This window comes from Musa acuminata, chromosome BXJ3-4 (genome assembly GCF_036884655.1).
Source record: "Musa acuminata AAA Group cultivar baxijiao chromosome BXJ3-4, Cavendish_Baxijiao_AAA, whole genome shotgun sequence".
Taxonomy (NCBI): Eukaryota; Viridiplantae; Streptophyta; class Magnoliopsida; order Zingiberales; family Musaceae; genus Musa; species Musa acuminata.
The window spans coordinates 9047975-9066847 of record NC_088352.1 but is presented as its reverse complement, the minus strand read 5'-3'; the positions used below and the strand labels follow the sequence as shown (position 1 = coordinate 9066847).

The following is an 18873-nucleotide window of genomic DNA, read 5'->3' as shown; positions in this document are numbered from 1 at the left end:
GTAACAGAAAATAACGGATCAATTCGTCCTTTACATCAATCACAACGGCCATTATCTCTATAACAACATTCCTCAACACCTGCCGGTATAAACCAAAGCGCCAAGCCATTGATCTGGTCGACATGGGAATCGCGGCGCTCTTCCCCCGCCCTCTTCCACCGCCGCTGCTGTTGCTAATGCTTCTCTTCCCACTCGAAGACGATCGCGCTCCTCATCTCTTCCCCTCCCCTTGTCAGGAATCAACCCAAAAGCCCACGTGCGTCTCACCTCCATCGATCGATCCCCGGATTCGGCATCGGTCGCCCCCCGCCGTGGAGCGGTCTGAAGCAGATCGGCTCCACTGTGCCGCTGAAGATCCACGCCCGAAAAGGTCTCCTCCTCTTCCTTCCAATTAATTATGGTTTTCTTTAACATCATCTTTCTTGAGATGATGCTCCAGATAGCCACATTCCTTTGGTATCAGTGTGGTTCTTTCTTGAGATGATGCTCCAGATAGCCACATTCCTGTGGTATCAGTGTGGTTCTAATGGGCCATGCCATCATAAAGGGAAGCAAACATTCTGTGTGTATATATGTATATTATACACACACACACACATATATATATATATATATATATATATATATATATATATATATATATATTTCATAACTCAAACTAAGAGTTACAAATGAAATCCAAAAGTGGCATCTCATGCTACAGGAACTTATGTAACCTCTTAGGATGGATAATATATATCTTTCTTTAGAAAAAAATATAAAAAAATAATTTACTATAATAAATAAGATGGACACATCCAATCATCCGCCTTAAGTTATTAGGGATACATTGCCTCAAAACTCTTAATCTAACTAAGAATATAATTCATCTAGAAATATTTATTTGATAGAAAATATGTATATATACATGATACATATATATTTATTCTTGGTTTTGTTTTGTATTCGTGAACATATGTCAACTCAAATAACTTGGTGGAGTGGAAGAGTTTACATTATTGGATTCATTTTGTACTTGTTTCACTTGTAATGCCACATTACCAAGTTCTTGAATTGCATTTACATTAGTACTTTGGCAATAGGTTGTTACTTGGGTACTTAAAAGTTAGCCTCTCGATCATGTTGCTGTTTAGAAGGTAGCACATAAATTGGGAAAGACATTGAGCGCGTTCCAGCCAACAATTAGGGAGCTTCAGATTTGCTGGATTAATGTTGACTTATTTTATGGTAATAATTCAAGAGCATGGATACATGTGAAAGAGAAAGGAACATATGTTCCTATAATTTGTGGTTGTAAGAATATTCTTGTAAATCATAATGTTTGCTTCCAATTAAGCTGCAATTATCAGTCGGTAGTTCTTATGTCATAGGAAGTGTCGAGGGACTCCTAGAGCACCCTTGAGCGTGAGATCGGACTTGATGAAGTTGGAACTGTTTTATATGCTGACGAAGAAGGGAAAGCAACTATTGATCCACGTAAGTTCTAAAATTATTTAGAATACCTAATACTCATGTGGTGGATAATAAGTAGCCAATGAGTTCTAAAATTATTTATTCTGTAAGTAGCTAATGAGATGAACGTGAACTTATTTTCTTGAGTCTTTCAATTTCTTCCTAAACAAATATTCTCCCTAAACTCATGAGAGTCGAGAAACCTTATGTTAAACAAGTGCCTATTTTTCATTGATGCTGCTTGGGATAGACTCTGTGTTTGTTTTTGCTTTTAATGGATAGTCAATGGTTAAAATTGGGTATAAGTGGCTGACTCGGGGAAGCTTAGTCTTTGTTGGTAGTGTCTAAAGCATTGTAGTTCTACTCTGCTCTTTTTTTCGTGTGTCTTAATGTACCATTGGCAGCCAATTCACTATTTGGTATTGAAACAGGTTAGATCTTGGTAAGTAGTTCTTTCTATAAAGATTATTCATTAGATGAATCAATCAGGACCATTCCAACCTGCTTGGATTGAGATCAAATTATCTCAATCTCTAAGACCTAATCATAGGAGGATTTGGAGGGGAACCAGTTGGAAGTGCTTGATCCTGGCTGGTTGCCAAAAATAAAAAAAAAAGGAAAAAAAAAAGAGAAAGGAATGTTTACAGTTAAACCAGTTATTGTAATTTGTGTCAATCGGGTCACAACAATCACTTCAATTAGAATGAAGATAATTTGACTTAAATAGAGCATGTGATTCTTAGAATGATTAGTCTAAAGCAATCATATCAGTCTTTTGTCTTTGTAATCAGTCAGATAAAAGCAAAACTTTATGCTTATAAAATTGCTCAGATATGCATTTTAATTTAAGAAGAAGATGGAGTATCAACATACTTTTGATCTTCCTCCGCATGCCATCCTGCTCTCTTATTTTGGTGTTTGTTCGAACCTTCACTGCGGCACAAAATAGCAGTGTTAGTCTGTATCTGCAGATGGCAAGTCTTCAACTCGACCTTATAGCAGTGAAGAACTTACAGAAGAGTAGCTTACCACATCCGCAGCAACACATCTAAAATAGAGGCAGTGACACCAAAAGAACAACCACCGGATGAGGCATATATTCCTTGTGTGTTTAAGCTGAGATTTTTATCAATTTCTTGTTCATATTTGTATAAAACACACAAATATATTGCAGAATCCACCTCAGAAACTTTAGCTAAAACCACTTTGGGAAAAACAAGCCCTAATCAAGTTGTATAAAAATCTGAGAAAGCAGAGATAACCAGAGATGAAAATGATACCATGAGTATACTACATTCCGAGAAGATTGGCCCGAGGAATTTAATGTAAAGCACATTATACAAAACGTAGCCTTTTTTTTGTTGCGAGAAATTGAAAGATTATGCAATTTGTCCTTCCTCTGCTCAGGGTTGTCCTTCCTTTCATCAAACCTTTTGTGCCTGCTAATGACAGAGGGGCATTAGGTGGAAGTATTAAATACGAAGGAAAAACTAACCCAGTGGCATTTCAAAAAAAGTGCAGTTTTAAGATCAAAGTTACCTTAGAACAACCATTTTTCCCCTTATTCTTTTGTTGTGAACATTTCCTTAGATATGTATGCCTAAAATATCATGCGAGGGAGTGCTAGAACGACTACAAGGCTGCCTTCCTTTAAGTATTCCAGAGAAAAAAGAAACAAAATAAGGAAAAAAATATCAATCCCTTGTACTCTGGAAAACTGTATCAAGTTTGGAGAATCAGCTGCGAGACCATGGATTGCTTAAACCCAGAGATTCCTGTTATGAGGTGACATAAAAGGCACAATCTGAAATGAGTGAAAACTAAATATTTCAATAACACATCAACTACTGTCAAGGAGACAACAAAGAGCTCCAGTCACACCATGCATGAAGAGCATCTCATCATCTCATCATAAAACATAAGACAAGCAGAATAACTTCTCATAGCATCAAAACCTGCAATCTAAACTACAACTATCATCAATCACTTAACTTGACTGGAGCAATTTGCTGGAATAGAAAAAAGAACATTACTTTAGCATGATGAAAAGCAGGCATTTATGAGCTTATAATAACAAGAACTTAGATATTTACATGACATATTATTTACAAGTTCAGAAGTTTAATTTTATGCTATCAAAGTCCACTAGCATACCATGTCTAAAGCCAGTAGTATGTAATAGCTACAGTATGCAAACAGTTGTATTCTGCCGGTTACATGCACACCCCACCACCTATATTTGTCGTCACCATCATCATTGTCAACGGTTGCCTTCAACATTGGGTGCAGCAGATCCAAGTGCAGAACCATGATGATGATCAGTTGCTAAAATGCTTTCAAGCTTGTTCATTGGTCCCAGCATCAGGTTTATGCACTGCCAGAGAAATAAGATTGTCAATGATTGACAAGCACACTAGTTTTCTGAAAGTACCATCCTACAAATATAAGTGAATCCAGAGTGAATCAGGAATCAGGCATGCAATTTACTCTGCCCATGAACATTTGTTTTATATTTTGATTCATATCAAGTGGATTAGTTAGCTCGCCTAATGTCAAGCATTTATTGAACTCTGTTCACGCACATTTGTTATTGAACTTTTCCACTGTCTGATCCCAAGCCAAGAAAAGGTAGGGTTACATCAAGGAGCTATCAATGTAAAACTTTGTACATCGTATATGAACATGAATCTCTACCAATTTCATTATGGGACCGATTCAGAGTAAGAACTAAATCATAAACTGATAGCAAATCAATCAGATTTGAACAGAGAACTGCACAATAACAAACATGTTTCTTTTTACTTCTCTACAATGAAAATTTTAAATATATAGGAAAAATTAACAAACAAAAGAAGGGAGATTTCTTCATAACTTACATGTTAAAATATAACACTTAGTTTTTGTGGAAAAAGGTACCACATACGCGCCATTTGCACAAACAAGACCTAATAAATTAAAAAGCACGAATAGGCTACAGCTTCCATATTTTTTAAACATTTCATATCTACAAAGGAGAATCATAAGCAAATAATTTATAGAATAAACAATACAACCAGATGTGCACATAGATAATTGATAGAATAACAAGATGCATGTACTTATCATAAGGAGTAATCAGATAAAATGAAATTAGATGCATATGTATTTCTTTGAGGACATTAAGCATTAATGAATTTACATAATCGACATTAATTAGTAGCAAAGGAGAAATATACACTACATATAAAGAAAAAAATATTAGAGAAATAGAGAAAAAAAATGTGTGAGAAAAAAATAAATGACAATAATATATAACACAGTAAGGAATAATTACAAGTGCTTACATCAGCAACACATACTAAACAAAATATTGTTTACCACAGCTTCTTAAATAAAATCAATCACCTTATTTCTAACGCTCAAAGCAAGTTGACTGCAGAAGTATAGAAGTAAAAGGCATTGATAAAGCCTTGTTATGACAAATTTTAAAACACAGTGATATAATATGGGAAAACCATAGCAATTTGGATATTCATACTTTTATTTGGTAGTTCATATAGCTGCACAAGTAACTGATTTCTGTTAAGTACTCGGAGATATGCATGGACAGAAAGAAAATTTAACAGGACTGCATAAAAGTGAAAATATTTGTCAACACCACAGTCACACTAATCTAAATATCTGGAAACCGAGTCCAACTAATCATGGAGATGGCAATACAAAACTTCTTTATGCTAATGCATGTATGGCAATTGCAACTACTCATCCTTTTGTGTGTAATTATCAATCACAGTGACTCATATCATGAATGCATAGATTAATTAAAAAGAATGTTGAAAAGAAAAAAAAAAGTAAAACAACAATCTAAATAAATAACATATTGTAAAGACATCCTCCTCATCTTCCCCCTCCAAGCCTTCTGTCATCATTGTTGATTCAGTCTTGACCCAGTGAAAATTTCCACAAGTTTCTCAACCGACTGTAATACTAATAGCAAACTCTTATTTTCGTGTCAAATTCCTATCAACGTATGTTTGGGCGTGAGAAGAATTGCCTTAAATCTTAAACTAGAGTAGAAAAACAACCTTTATGGTTAAAGTGCAAGCTCACAATACCAGCAGGTGGATAAAATTTCCCAAGTACAGAAGAATAATGTAAGAGCAAAATAGAAGTCAAGACAACATTGTCCAGTATATTCTTCATATTCAAGTCTACACACCTGACCATTGGTGCTTAGACGCAATTGAAGTTGCTGAAGCTGAGGTTTTTCTTGTTGTTTCCGTTGCCCTAGAATTGCAAGGCCCATTAATGAAGCTACCACTATTACAGACCACATTGTATTTGCTTCCTTTGCATGATTATATAAAGTTATTGCATGCCTCTTCCACCATGCTCCACATGGAAGGCTAAACCTGTCATTTTTATTTTCTGCTATCTGACTTGATGCATTTGGATAACTTAGAGGAGAATCTGGAGATTGATAAGAAGGATTAATAGGCTTGGAATCATCAGCTTGCTCATTACAAGGAAACGATCCACTCATACCAGTTTCAGCATGATCATCATTAATTCCATGAGAATTTAACAGCATCTCTTCTTCCAAAACCAAGCTCATTTCTTGTGTTGCCTTCCCTTCTCCAATGTCTATGCCACCAAACGAAGGATCCTTGTCTTTCTCAGAAAACTGAATCCCATGTAGGCTGCCATCCAATTTAGTCTTAAAGCTTTCTTCAAGAGTCTTATTGGTGGTGTTACCCTTTTCATCACCGGGGATTACATCTTCATTCATGACTCTATTGCCAAATTCACAGTTACTATCTTTTAGTTTAACAGTCTCGTACTCCATTGGTGGAAATACGAAGTGACTTGACATGATTAAAGGAGAAGATTCTGTTTCACTTTTTTTGAACTCCTTATCTTTACTCACATTTGATGGATCGAATCCCATTTGATCAGCTGCAGAAGCCATCATGGATGCTGAAAGAGAAACAACTTCCCAGTCATTTCCATCAACATGATTCTCTTGACAGTCTTTCTCTTTGTCTGCCATTTCTGAAAACCAAGCACATATAAAGAGTATTAGGCAGAGAGAATATCAAGATATACAAAGATAGCGAGGAAGAACTATGCCATTACCTAGCATTGTAGATAGACAGACAACATTAAGAATCATTTTCATCAAGCAAGATATAATGTTTTCTCAGGGACAAAAGGCTTTCTATGTTAACAAATCAGTAATTAGATCGCAATGCACTAGAGATAATTAAATTGATCTAGCACCTCGTATGAAAAGATACATAGGAAGCAAAAAATCGAAAGCAGAAGCAAAATTCTCATGTCATTCTAGTATTGACTAGAGCAGGGAGAAAATTTCAATTTCAAAAGTTAAAGAAATATAATAGAAGCACAGTTATAAACATTGCCAACCTCCCGCTGCAAGTATCACGCAGCCAAGAATTATCAGAATACAAGCCCATCAAATGATCCACATGATGTCAAATACAAGAATTTATCAAAATATCAAGCTATTTTGAAGATAATTATATGAATCAGCCAAGAATTATCAGAAAAACAACCGGCAGAGGCAAGTAATTGCGCCCCAAACTTCAGAACCGAAAGGCCAAGACGTGAACGGAGCCTTAAATCCCAACACAAAAGCTTATGAATCAGGTCACAGAAGACAATAATCGGAGGAGCAAATCCAGATTCCGTTCACAAACACGAACCAAAGATCGAACGCAACAACCCCACAAAAACCCTAATCACTGCGTGAGCTAAAAAAAGATGACAGCTACTGGCCAAACCACGAAGATCATCCATGAGAACGCAAGATTCAAAAGAATGATTTGAGAACAACCTCCCGAATCGACAATTCGATCCAAGAACGACGAAAGACGCCGTGGAGAGAGGCCAAACCCCGATGAGAGACGAGGAGGCTACGGAGGAAAGCCACCTCTCCACTCGATATTTATTGAGCACCATTGCTTATAAATAGGAAAGTATTAATTTTACGTAATGGCACCCATAAATATTGATATATCAAAATACGAAGCCTTCGATGAGTCAAATAATCAATTCCTTACATCAAATCTTACAGTATACTTAATACTATTTCTTTCATTTAAATCAGATTTGGATATCCTTCCATCCGTTTGAAATTAATATAATTAGTCATAAATTGGATATCAGGGTTTAATTAATTATAAACTTAAGTGTGTGCTAATTAGTAATAAAGAGAAAATGATGTCTTTTGATAAAAGCATGTGGGGTCCATGCTAGATTGGATAAGGTCATATTTATTATTTTACTATCAAAAATTAATTAATTAATTAATTAATTAATTAATTAACCCTTGGTTATTAATCATTAAAATATTAAAGTAAGTACCAATTGCAACGTCGTCAGGATGGCCGAGTGGTCTAAGGCGCCAGACTCAAGTTCTGGTCTTCGAAAGAGGGCGTGGGTTCAAATCCCACTTCTGACATATTTTTTTGTCTTTTTCGACTTTAAGACTTCTATATATTTATTGGGGAGGGGATGAATCATGTCATTACGACAACAACGTCAGGATGGCCGAGTGGTCTAAGGCGCCAGACTCAAGTTCTGGTCTTCGAAAGAAGGCGTGGGTTCAAATCCCACTTCTGACATAATTCTTTTGTCTTTTTCGCGTAGAATGCACTCATTTTTTTGGGTTCGTAAAACTATGGGCGTCTCGTCTCCTTTCCCCTCCTCGCGCGCTGCGCCCGCCGTCTGGAGCTTGGAGGCATTCCTCGATCCCGGTGACAAGCGGCTTTCTTGGCTAACCTAGTTGATGACTCGTTTCCGTCGGGTGCGACGTCCACGGGTGGACCCCTGGCCTTCGGCATCGGGGACTCCATTGGGCTCGCCAGGTTCAACAACAGCTACCTTGACCGAGGGTTCCGGCAGCGGATCTGATGACGGACATATGACTTATGCTGCAGCTCTCCAACCAAGCCGGTGACGGACAGGCGGGTTGAGGCGTTGGTCAAAACTCGGGCGGTTTGTCTGGGTTTTAGGGTTTCGATCTTGGAGCATCCAATCGGGAGGCTCCGGTGAGTGAGTGGCAATGGGTTGCCGTCCGTTCTTTAATGTGACAAGGGATATATCTCGCGGTGTTCATGGGAAGAGGCGCCTCTTCAAGGGTTGCATACATGGAGATAATAGCATCACTGTACAGTGAACGACTTTGAGACTGCTCTATGTTTGCTGGGGAGGGGATGAATCACGCCATGATAAATGGGATACATATATCTCAACGATGATGGTGATGTCACTTCTCTTCGATGAAATGGTTGATCAGGCTAATCTTTGTTTGGAAATAGCAGCCGAGAGAATCAAGAAAAGCACTCTTGTGGTTGGATATATCTATGATAATCTGGGAGCAAACTACATGGAGACGAATTGGCTGCAATCAAGTGTACAGATGCTTTTAGTTGAAAGGATATCACGGATGTGTAATTGGTCATATCGTGTTCTGCTGAGATGTATCAGAGCCTTGCTATAGGTACTGATTTCTTCTTCGGCATGCTTCACTGAAATCCAAGCTGTTTTGTGGGGTTTATAGGCCTTATTATCTTGGTCCAACATTATACTGGTAGTAGGCAAGCAGAGTAATGTTGTGCCGGTACAAGTTTACGATATGCTCATTTATGAATGACTACCAAACAACAAATGGTGACTTAGATTCTAGCACTTCCTTTGGTACTTCAGCATGCATTTTAGGTTTCCAGCAAACGTTTGAGATCATATAATAAAACCATAGATAAGCCATGATAATGTGTATTTGATTCTATAGAAATTGCCCCTCTTTGCTCGATCAAGATGTTCCCACTCCACTTGACATTTTTCGCCTATGCTTTCAATTGAAAACCCTGTATAACTAGGTCGAGGGGAATGATATACTTCATGGTTAAGTAATTTTTCAAATGTTTTTTGTGAAGTGTTTTAGGATGTGTCATCGTTGATTGCTGTGTCTTATTAGTACATTTTCATTTACCAATGACTACCCAACAACACATGGTGACTTAGACTCTAACACCTCCTTTGGTACTTCAGCATGTATTTTAGTTTTCTGGCAAACCTATGAGATCATATAATAAAACCATAGATAAGCCATGATAATGTGTATTTGATTCTATAGAAATTGTCCCTCTTTGCTAGATCAATATGTTCCCTCTCCACTTGGCACTTTTCGCCTATGCTTTCAATTGAAAACCCTGTATAACTAGGTCGAGGGGAATGATATACTTCATGGTTAAGTAATTTTTCAAATTTTTTTGTGAAGTGTTTTAGGATGTGTCCTCATTTATTGCTATGTCTTATTAGTACATTTTCATTTACTAATGACTCCCAACAACACATGGTGACTCAGACTCTAGCACCTCCTTTGGTACTTCAGCATGTATTTTAGTTTTCTGGCAAACCTATGAGATCATATAATAAAACCATAGATAAGCCATGATAATGTGCATTTGATTCTATAGAAATTGTCCCTCTTTGCTCGATCAAGATGTTCCCACTCCACTTGGCACTTTTCGCCTATGCTTTCAATTGAAAACCCTGTATAACTAGGTCAAGGGGAATGATATGCATCAAGGTTAAATAATTTTTCAAATGTTTTTTGTAAAGTGTTTTAGGATGTGTCCTCGTTTATTGCTATATCTTATTAGTACAGTTTCATTTACGAATGGCTACCCAACACCACATGGTGACTTAGATTCTAGCACCTCCTTTAGTACTACAGCATACATTTTAGATTTCCAGCAAACCTTTGAGATCATATCATAAAACTATAGTTAAGCCATGATAATGTGTATTTGATTCTATAGAAATTGTCCCTCTTTGCTCGATCAAGATGTTCCCACTCCACTTGGCACTTTTAACTGATGCTTTCAATTGAAAACCCTGTATAACTAGATCGAGGGGAATGATATACATCATGGTTAAGTAATTTTTCAAATGTTTTTGTGAAGTGTTTTAGGATGTGTCCTCGTTTATTGCTATGTCTTATTAGTACATTTTCATTTACGAATGACTACCCAACAACACATGGTGACTTAGACTCTAGCACCTCCTTTGGTCCTTCAGCATGTATTTTAGTTTTCTGGCAAACCTATGAGATCATATAATAAAACCATAGATAAGCCATGATAATGTGTATTTGATTCTATAGAAATTGTCCCTCTTTGCTCGATCAAGATGTTCCCACTCCACTTGGCACTTTTCGCCTATGCTTTCAATTGAAAACCCTGTATAACTAGGTCAAGGGGAATGATATGCATCAAGGTTAAATAATTTTTCAAATGTTTTTTGTAAAGTGTTTTAGGATGTGTCCTCGTTTATTGCTATATCTTATTAGTACAGTTTCATTTACGAATGGCTACCCAACACCACATGGTGACTTAGATTCTAGCACCTCCTTTAGTACTACAGCATACATTTTAGATTTCCAGCAAACCTTTGAGATCATATCATAAAACTATAGTTAAGCCATGATAATGTGTATTTGATTCTATAGAAATTGTCCCTCTTTGCTCGATCAAGATGTTCCCACTCCACTTGGCACTTTTAACTGATGCTTTCAATTGAAAACCCTGTATAACTAGGTCGAGGGGAATGATATACATCATGGTTAAGTAATTTTTCAAATGTTTTTGTGAAGTGTTTTAGGATGTGTCCTCGTTTATTGCTATGTCTTATTAGTACATTTTCATTTACGAATGACTACCCAACAACACATGGTGACTTAGACTCTAGCACCTCCTTTGGTCCTTCAGCATGTATTTTAGTTTTCTGGCAAACCTATGAGATCATATAATAAAACCATAGATAAGCCATGATAATGTGTATTTGATTCTATAGAAATTGTCCCTCTTTGCTCGATCAAGATGTTCTCACTCCACTTGGCACTTTTCGCCTATGCTTTCAATTGAAAACCCTGTATAACTAGGTCAAGGGGAATGATATGCATCAAGGTTAAATAATTTTTCAAATGTTTTTTGTAAAGTGTTTTAGGATGTGTCCTCGTTTATTGCTATATCTTATTAGTACAGTTTCATTTACGAATGGCTACCCAACACCACATGGTGACTTAGATTCTAGCACCTCCTTTAGTACTACAGCATACATTTTAGATTTCCAGCAAACCTTTGAGATCATATCATAAAACTATAGTTAAGCCATGATAATGTGTATTTGATTCTATAGAAATTGTCCCTCTTTGCTCGATCAAGATGTTCCCACTCCACTTGGCACTTTTAACTGATGCTTTCAATTGAAAACCCTGTATAACTAGGTCGAGGGGAATGATATACATCATGGTTAAGTAATTTTTCAAATGTTTTTGTGAAGTGTTTTAGGATGTGTCCTCGTTTATTGCTATGTCTTATTAGTACATTTTCATTTACGAATGACTACCCAACAACACATGGTGACTTAGACTCTAGCACCTCCTTTGGTCCTTCAGCATGTATTTTAGTTTTCTGGCAAACCTATGAGATCATATAATAAAACCATATATAAGCCATGATAATGTGTATTTGATTCTATAGAAATTGTCCCTCTTTGCTCGATCAAGATGTTCCCACTCCACTTGGCACTTTTCGCCTATGCTTTCAATTGAAAACCCTGTATAACTAGGTCAAGGGGAATGATATGCATCAAGGTTAAATAATTTTTCAAATGTTTTTTGTAAAGTGTTTTAGGATGTGTCCTCGTTTATTGCTATATCTTATTAGTACAGTTTCATTTACGAATGGCTACCCAACACCACATGGTGACTTAGATTCTAGCACCTCCTTTAGTACTACAGCATACATTTTAGATTTCCAGCAAACCTTTGAGATCATATCATAAAACTATAGTTAAGCCATGATAATGTGTATTTGATTCTATAGAAATTGTCCCTCTTTGCTCGATCAAGATGTTCCCACTCCACTTGGCACTTTTAACTGATGCTTTCAATTGAAAACCCTGTATAACTAGGTCGAGGGGAATGATATACATCATGGTTAAGTAATTTTTCAAATGTTTTTGTGAAGTGTTTTAGGATGTGTCCTCGTTTATTGCTATGTCTTATTAGTACATTTTCATTTACGAATGACTACCCAACAACACATGGTGACTTAGACTCTAGCACCTCCTTTGGTCCTTCAGCATGTATTTTAGTTTTCTGGCAAACCTATGAGATCATATAATAAAACCATAGATAAGCCATGATAATGTGTATTTGATTCTATAGAAATTGTCCCTCTTTGCTTGATCAAGATGTTCCCACTCCACTTGGCACTTTTCGCCTATGCTTTCAATTGAAAACCCTGTATAACTAGGTCAAGGGGAATGATATGCATCAAGGTTAAATAATTTTTCAAATGTTTTTTGTAAAGTGTTTTAGGATGTGTCCTCGTTTATTGCTATATCTTATTAGTACAGTTTCATTTACGAATGGCTACCCAACACCACATGGTGACTTAGATTCTAGCACCTCCTTTAGTACTACAGCATACATTTTAGATTTCCAGCAAACCTTTGAGATCATATCATAAAACTATAGTTAAGCCATGATAATGTGTATTTGATTCTATAGAAATTGTCCCTCTTTGGTCGATCAAGATGTTCCCACTCTACTTGGCACTTTTCACCGATGCTTTCAATTGAGAACCTTCTATCACTAGGTTGAGGGGGATGATTTGCTTCAAGGTTTAATAAATTTTTCAAATGTTCTTTGTAAAGTGTTTTAGGATGTGTCCTCTTTTATTGCTGTCTTATTGGTACAGTTTCATTTGGAATAACTTGCATGCTCCCCTCTGTCAAGCATAAGAGTGGTAGAAAGGAATACTATTCAACTGTAGAGCTTGTGATGCTTAATAAAATATAACTTGGTGGATAAGAGTGAATATTAAAGCTACATTTTGCATTGGTAATATCTCCAGAGAATTCTTTACAGGTATACTGGTTCCATAACTTGACATCCTTGGTATCTCTATCCTAATCTGCATAGAAGGGCTAATTATATATTCCCCTCTGCAATTAGCTACCCTTAGTATTTCGGTCCCTACACTTTCAAAAGTTATTTTGGGATCGTTATACTTACGAAAGTGAAACATTGAGATCCTTATGCAGGGTTAAAAATCAAGAGAGAGAGAGAGAGGTTTTGTTAGAGCAACGAGTCAAATGTTTCATTTTCATAAGTATAGGGATCTCAATGTAACTTTTGAAAATATAAGGAGCAGGATGTTAAATGTAACTAATTATAGAGGGTAATATATAAGTAGCCCCTGCATGGAGAGATATTAGCTGATACGGCTTATACAAATAATGGACTCCTTTCGAGCAACTTAAGCTTTTGAGATTACTAGAATCTAATCAAAATCCTCATCATGAGATCAGAGCAGGTAGTGGGTTCTGCTCCTCTACGAATCCTAATCAAAATCCTGTGTGATGTCCTTCCTTTTGTTTGGTTTGGACTATACATCTGAGTTCAGTTTCACATGACAGAGAAATATGAGTCAGTTTCAGTACTGCAACAACAAAAAAAAAATTCATCATGCTTCTGCCAGAGTTCTATATATTTCAATTTCTTCCTTGGCAAAGAACATGATGCATACTGTCTTCTTATGTGAAATGCAGCTATACACTTGTTCTGGAATTCCAACAATGAATTGTTGATGCATGGTAAACTCCTGGTTTGAAGCGAAACGGATTAGCTTAAGCATGCAATTCTAAAGTCTAAATGTCATCGAAACCTGATAGTGTTTGTGCTAATTAGATTGCGTTGTACATGTTTGAGTAAACTTTTAGATTTGTCTGCCATGTGAAGGTATTTCTTTTTCTGAACTAAAGAGGATGCTTGTATTAGCATTCCCGATTCTAATTGTCACAATATGCAAATTTTTTGACAGAGGTTGCAGATCTGCTGAGCTATTAAGGACTCACCTTGCAAAGTTGTGTCGACGCCAGTATTCCTATCTTGTGATGATTTTACAGCAATCAATCATCAGAGAAATCCATCTGCAGCAGCCTACAGGCACGAACATCTGGTGGCTCCTGAGGGTATCAGCACCCATCACGACAGAGAGACAGATGACAACGCGCCATCTCAACCTTCACATATATGAGTTGATCCAGTAATCTGAGTCTTGTGGATCTCGTGGTATTTTCATCGTAGAAATATATATCTCTACATACATGTGAAAGAATTGGTATATTCAGAGCATAATGAACAGAATTCTTTCATGCCACTCATAGATGAATCAGATAATGCCCTTTTTCTTTGTAGTTGACATAATCCATCCTCTGTCCATTGTTCAGTTCATGGATATGGTTTTGCATACCGTTGACTCGCCGAATCTTTCCCTTGCTGTATTCCTCTCCTCTGTAGACTGTGGTTCTTTCTTGATGGGACCAGGTAATCTAATTCACCAGTTGTCTTAATCTTCTCTCACCAGGGACCAGAGAAGATGCTGCTCACCAGGTACGTTCTCTCACCCCATGGGCTGCTCGAATCCTTGTCCATGATCGAGCATATGAGCTTTTAGCCATATCCAATTTATACACTTGATTTGGCAAGATAAGAATGCCTTCTTTTCTTCTTCTTTTGTTGCAAGCTTCATCATGGGAAATGGAGCATGAATCCGTCAACGTGTGAGCTCATTGGTGAGGCGGCTGCTGCGAGCTTTCCGTCTCCCCTCTGATCGACAAAGGCCAACCAATCCACTTCGATCCCACCCACCTGGTCGCGTTCACAACGTTACAGAGCTCAACTCCTGGAACAAGAGAGCCAACAAACCTGGAGCATCAATTCTCTTTCCAGCCACTGGTTTCTTAGCGAGACACGAAAAGAACAGATTGGCGCCTGGACGCCACAAGTTCCATCAACCCTGTGCATGTACAACGCATGTAAGTGAGGAATCGATACAAACGCCTTCTTCTTTTGACGTTGAAACCATCTTTAATGTTCACAGTGACATCGAAGACTATTATTAGCCTTTTGTAAGCCAACTTTGATCTGATCCAATTTTTGCAGAGCCAATACCCACCACGATGTTGAAGAAGAGCACGAGGGTCAAATCCGAGGATTAAATTACACACGCCTCCCTTTTGTGGCACTTTTAAATGAGAGGGAATACGACCCTTCCGAAGCCATCGCTCCGACTCATCTACGTGCATCGAATCCATCCCCCCTCCTACAACCGTCGATTTGCATATCGTGGAATTTGGACCGTCTGATTTTGATTCGATGCTGCCGCAGTTGGAGAGGATCCCACATTCTTCCTCTGGACCCACCGCTTCCCTCCAGGTCTAAGATCCCCAGGCAACCCAAAGCCGCCTTCCACTGTGAGCTGCCCACCCGCATGGGAGGAGGCGGAGAGCGGAAGGAGGGCGACGAGGCCAAGTACCGCGGCGTCCGACGCCGGCCGTGGGGGAAGTATGCGGCGGAGATCCGTGACCCCAGTCGGCACGGCGCCCGCGTCTGGCTCGGCACCTTCGGCACCGCCGAGGAGGCCGCCCGTGCCTACGACAAGGCCGCCTTCCAGATGAGGGGCGCCCTCGCCGTGCTCAACTTCCCCGACGAGGTCGTCCATTATCGCGGCGGCGCAACCTCCTCCTCCTCCTCCTCGTCGGCCACGGGCCGACCTCGCAGGAGCGCCACCACCGGGAAGCAGGTGATCGAACTGGAGTGCTTGGACGACAAGGTGTTGGACGAGCTTCTGCAGTCGAGTGAAGGCTTCAAGTAAACGCTGTGCAACTATCGAGTCCATTAAAGAGTCTAATCTTAAGCTTCTTCGTAGTAGAAAGCTTCTTGTGTTACATAAATGCTCAAGATTTGATGACAATAAGAAAGAGTGAGATGCGGTAGCTTTTTGGATCCAATAACTCGGCCGAGATGTTCTCTCTCGAGGCCAACTGGTCGAAGTTACTGTATTTGACCTTCATGAGAAGGAAGATAGCATTGACTTCTTATGTCTGCACGGTTGGCTGTAATGTTGCATAGGGGAATGAATGCATGTTCGGGTCAAGCTGTGCGCAGCTGCAGGGACGAGAGATCAAAAGCCAAACAGTTCCTCCTCTGTACTTTTTGTTTGGGCGTTGGTGGTGCCGGTTATTGTCGTTGTCTCTCGGAAAAAGGACTGTCTACATGCACTTAATCTGAAGGAAGAGAAAAGTCAAAGACTTACGGATAACTCGTGAAATAGCATTAAATAGATTTAGCTTTTATTAGTGGTTTGAAACTACCAAAGTTCGGAAATGTAATGATCAAAAGATGATAGTCATCTCAAAGAAAGAAACGCATCTAAGCTCAGCTCTTTGATCAACCGAAGAAGGTAAGTTTCAGGAGAAAAGGTTGCGAGGGAGTAAATAGTAGCCGATATCACAAGTTGCTACAGATACTGATGACGCAAATGTGTTTGAAGGCAGTACCGAAACCAAGCTTTCACATTGAAGCTTTGACCCACTTTTTTTGGCATCGACCATGCATCAGACTTCTCAGTGCAGTGGCTGGTCAAACTCTAAGATTGGGTTGAACACCTTTTTGAGGAGCCACACGTTCGTTCATGGCGATGGAGACTGCTTCCTATAGTTAATTAGTCTCATATAATGCATCTCCCATTGTTTAATGCGAGTGTCGGGCAACACCTGCGACCACTTTTGACCCGTGCTTTGACTCCGCCACTTCTTCCAAGTCTGCTTGCTTGGTCAAAGCAGGATCAACTTCTGCTCAAACACTACGAGCCCCATTCGTGCGTTCTCCTTCACTCGTATCGAAGCCTTCATCTTCCGTTGCTGAAGGTGTGTAAGTAAATCGCCCAAAGCACGTCCGTTGTTGAAGGCATCAAAACTTTCATTGGCTCGAGCATCAAATTTGACTGACATATGTGAGTAGGGAGCACATTTTCTATGTATTTTAAGCACCACATCACTGGGGAGTGATTAACGAAGGAAAATACATAGGAAATATTCAATCTAAATGAGTGTCCCGTGGGTCACAAATCCACGACGAGCGATCATAACAAAAAATATCCCTCGAATATTTTTATATATTTAAAGAATTTTTTCTAATGGTAAAACGTCAAAAATCCGATTATGAGAGGGGGATGTCAATATTGTGCTCCAGATTAGACCTTGGCCTCTTATACTTTGAACCGCGTCGAAACTTCTTGACTTAGGTATCACAATGGTTTTGTCGAGAGTCCCAACATAAGACTAAACGTAAGAGAATGAATATTTGAGATAAACTCATGTACATGCTCCATCATCAATCTATACAAAGATCGAAGTCGGATGAATTTTCTAACATGAATTCTCTTATGCTCACATAAAAAACAATAAGACTGACCTCAATTATCATGCCAAGATGATTTTCTATAATAACTTAGTTTTATATATATATATATATATATATATATATATATATATATATATATATATATATATATATATATATATATATATATATATATATATATATATATATATATATATATATATATATATGAGATACAAACAGAATATTTTACATACTATTATTTTAGGTTGATATCCAAAGTCAATTATTGATCGGGTTTTGATGACGATGCTGCCACGTTAGGAGCTGCGATTGGGGAAGAATATTTTCCCAGTCACTAATGAAAATTATGATGATTGTTAGTTTCCATAGCAAAGGAAGATTTGTGGGTGAAACATCAACGTCAAAGTCTCACCAAGCCCAACAAAAGCCGTGGTCAAAAGGAAGCTTGATGATTGATTTGCCATAAAAAGCCACTAAATGTAGGTGGATTAAAGGAGAAGAAGAAGGCTAAAACTATGTCGAGCTGTGATCAAAGTCAAAATTAATCATCGTGACATGCCCGTTCTACAATATTATTACAACTTTTTAGCATCTCTCGATCCAAAACACTACAGTAGCGGAGTAAATAGCTACATTGAACTCAACGTGATGCAATAGTTTGGTCGCACGTGTACATCCAATGCATCCCTAAATAAACAAAACATCACATCAACCCTATTTCTTTTGGATTCAACTTAGACATCTAATAAGGAATGCTAATTTTATATTTTCCTTTTTAGGTAAGTGATTTGAGTCTAGGATTTTATAATATATTATTAGAATTTTTATCAATTAAATTAATTAATATATTCAAAAATTAAAAAGTATAAGGAAGATACTATCTATGCATGAAAGAAAATATAACAAAGATAGGATGCCACCATCACCACAAATCTCTTTACAGATAGAATCCCAAACCTACACACTAAGAAAGGCCAACAAAAAAAACATCATATTCTAAAATAATAAGATAAGTTTATGTTATTATAGATTTTGGTTATTCGAGTGTCAAGAGCTCGACTTCAATCTGCACCTTTTAGCATCCGAAGTTATCATAAGTCTAGTATTATATATATATATATATATATATAAGG

At 37.9% G+C, this 18873-nt stretch overlaps 2 protein-coding genes and 2 non-coding genes across 10 annotated transcripts; 3 read left to right on the top strand and 1 right to left on the bottom strand.

The window, feature by feature from the left end:
• Positions 1-284: 284 nt before the first annotated feature.
• Positions 285-7413, bottom strand: LOC135634884 (ATG8-interacting protein 1-like). 7 transcript variants are annotated; one of them, XR_010495469.1, is made up of 7 exons: positions 7289-7413; positions 5651-6483; positions 3607-3826; positions 2992-3227; positions 2482-2891; positions 2326-2385; positions 285-504 (listed from the first exon to the last, which is right to left on the bottom strand). XR_010495469.1 is itself a non-coding variant. In XM_065145594.1 (4 exons), exons 2-4 carry the CDS (start codon positions 6479-6481, stop codon positions 3713-3715), a joined length of 870 nt encoding a protein of 289 aa, XP_065001666.1. In that variant the 5' UTR covers positions 6482-6483; positions 7289-7413; the 3' UTR covers positions 3493-3712. The 7 variants fall into 7 exon arrangements, 2 of the variants coding, with proteins under 2 accessions (XP_065001666.1, XP_065001664.1); XR_010495468.1 differs by having other exon boundaries at positions 2326-2891; XR_010495467.1 differs by lacking the exon at positions 285-504 and having other exon boundaries at positions 2166-2891.
• Positions 7414-7831: 418 nt separating this feature from the next.
• On the top strand, positions 7832-7915 carry TRNAL-CAA (transfer RNA leucine (anticodon CAA)). Its single transcript has one exon. It is a non-coding gene; the product is annotated as a tRNA-Leu (tRNA).
• A 79-nt stretch (positions 7916-7994) lies between these two features.
• TRNAL-CAA (transfer RNA leucine (anticodon CAA)) lies at positions 7995-8078 on the top strand. The gene has a single exon. It is a non-coding gene; the product is annotated as a tRNA-Leu (tRNA).
• Positions 8079-8092: 14 nt separating this feature from the next.
• On the top strand, positions 8093-16421 carry LOC135635464 (ethylene-responsive transcription factor ERF098-like). Its single transcript, XM_065146543.1, has 3 exons — positions 8093-8956; positions 14352-15348; positions 15476-16421. The coding sequence occupies exon 3, from the start codon at positions 15804-15806 to the stop codon at positions 16185-16187; it is 384 nt and encodes a 127-aa protein (XP_065002615.1). The 5' UTR covers positions 8093-8956; positions 14352-15348; positions 15476-15803; the 3' UTR covers positions 16188-16421.
• Positions 16422-18873: the final 2452 nt, after the last annotated feature.

What these genes read in the sequence shown, in the direction of transcription:
- LOC135634884 (XM_065145592.1), bottom strand. Translation starts at nt 6,481, where the DNA reads ATGGCAGACAAAGAGAAAGACTGTCAAGAGAATCATGTTGATGGAAAT. An exon ending in GTCTAAGCACCAATGGTCAG is followed by an intron (nt 3,827 to 5,650) that starts GTGTGTAGACTT and finishes TTTCTCTGGCAG; the next exon opens with TGCATAAACCTGATGCTGGG.
- LOC135635464 (XM_065146543.1), top strand. Translation starts at nt 15,804, where the DNA reads ATGGGAGGAGGCGGAGAGCGGAAGGAGGGCGACGAGGCCAAGTACCGC.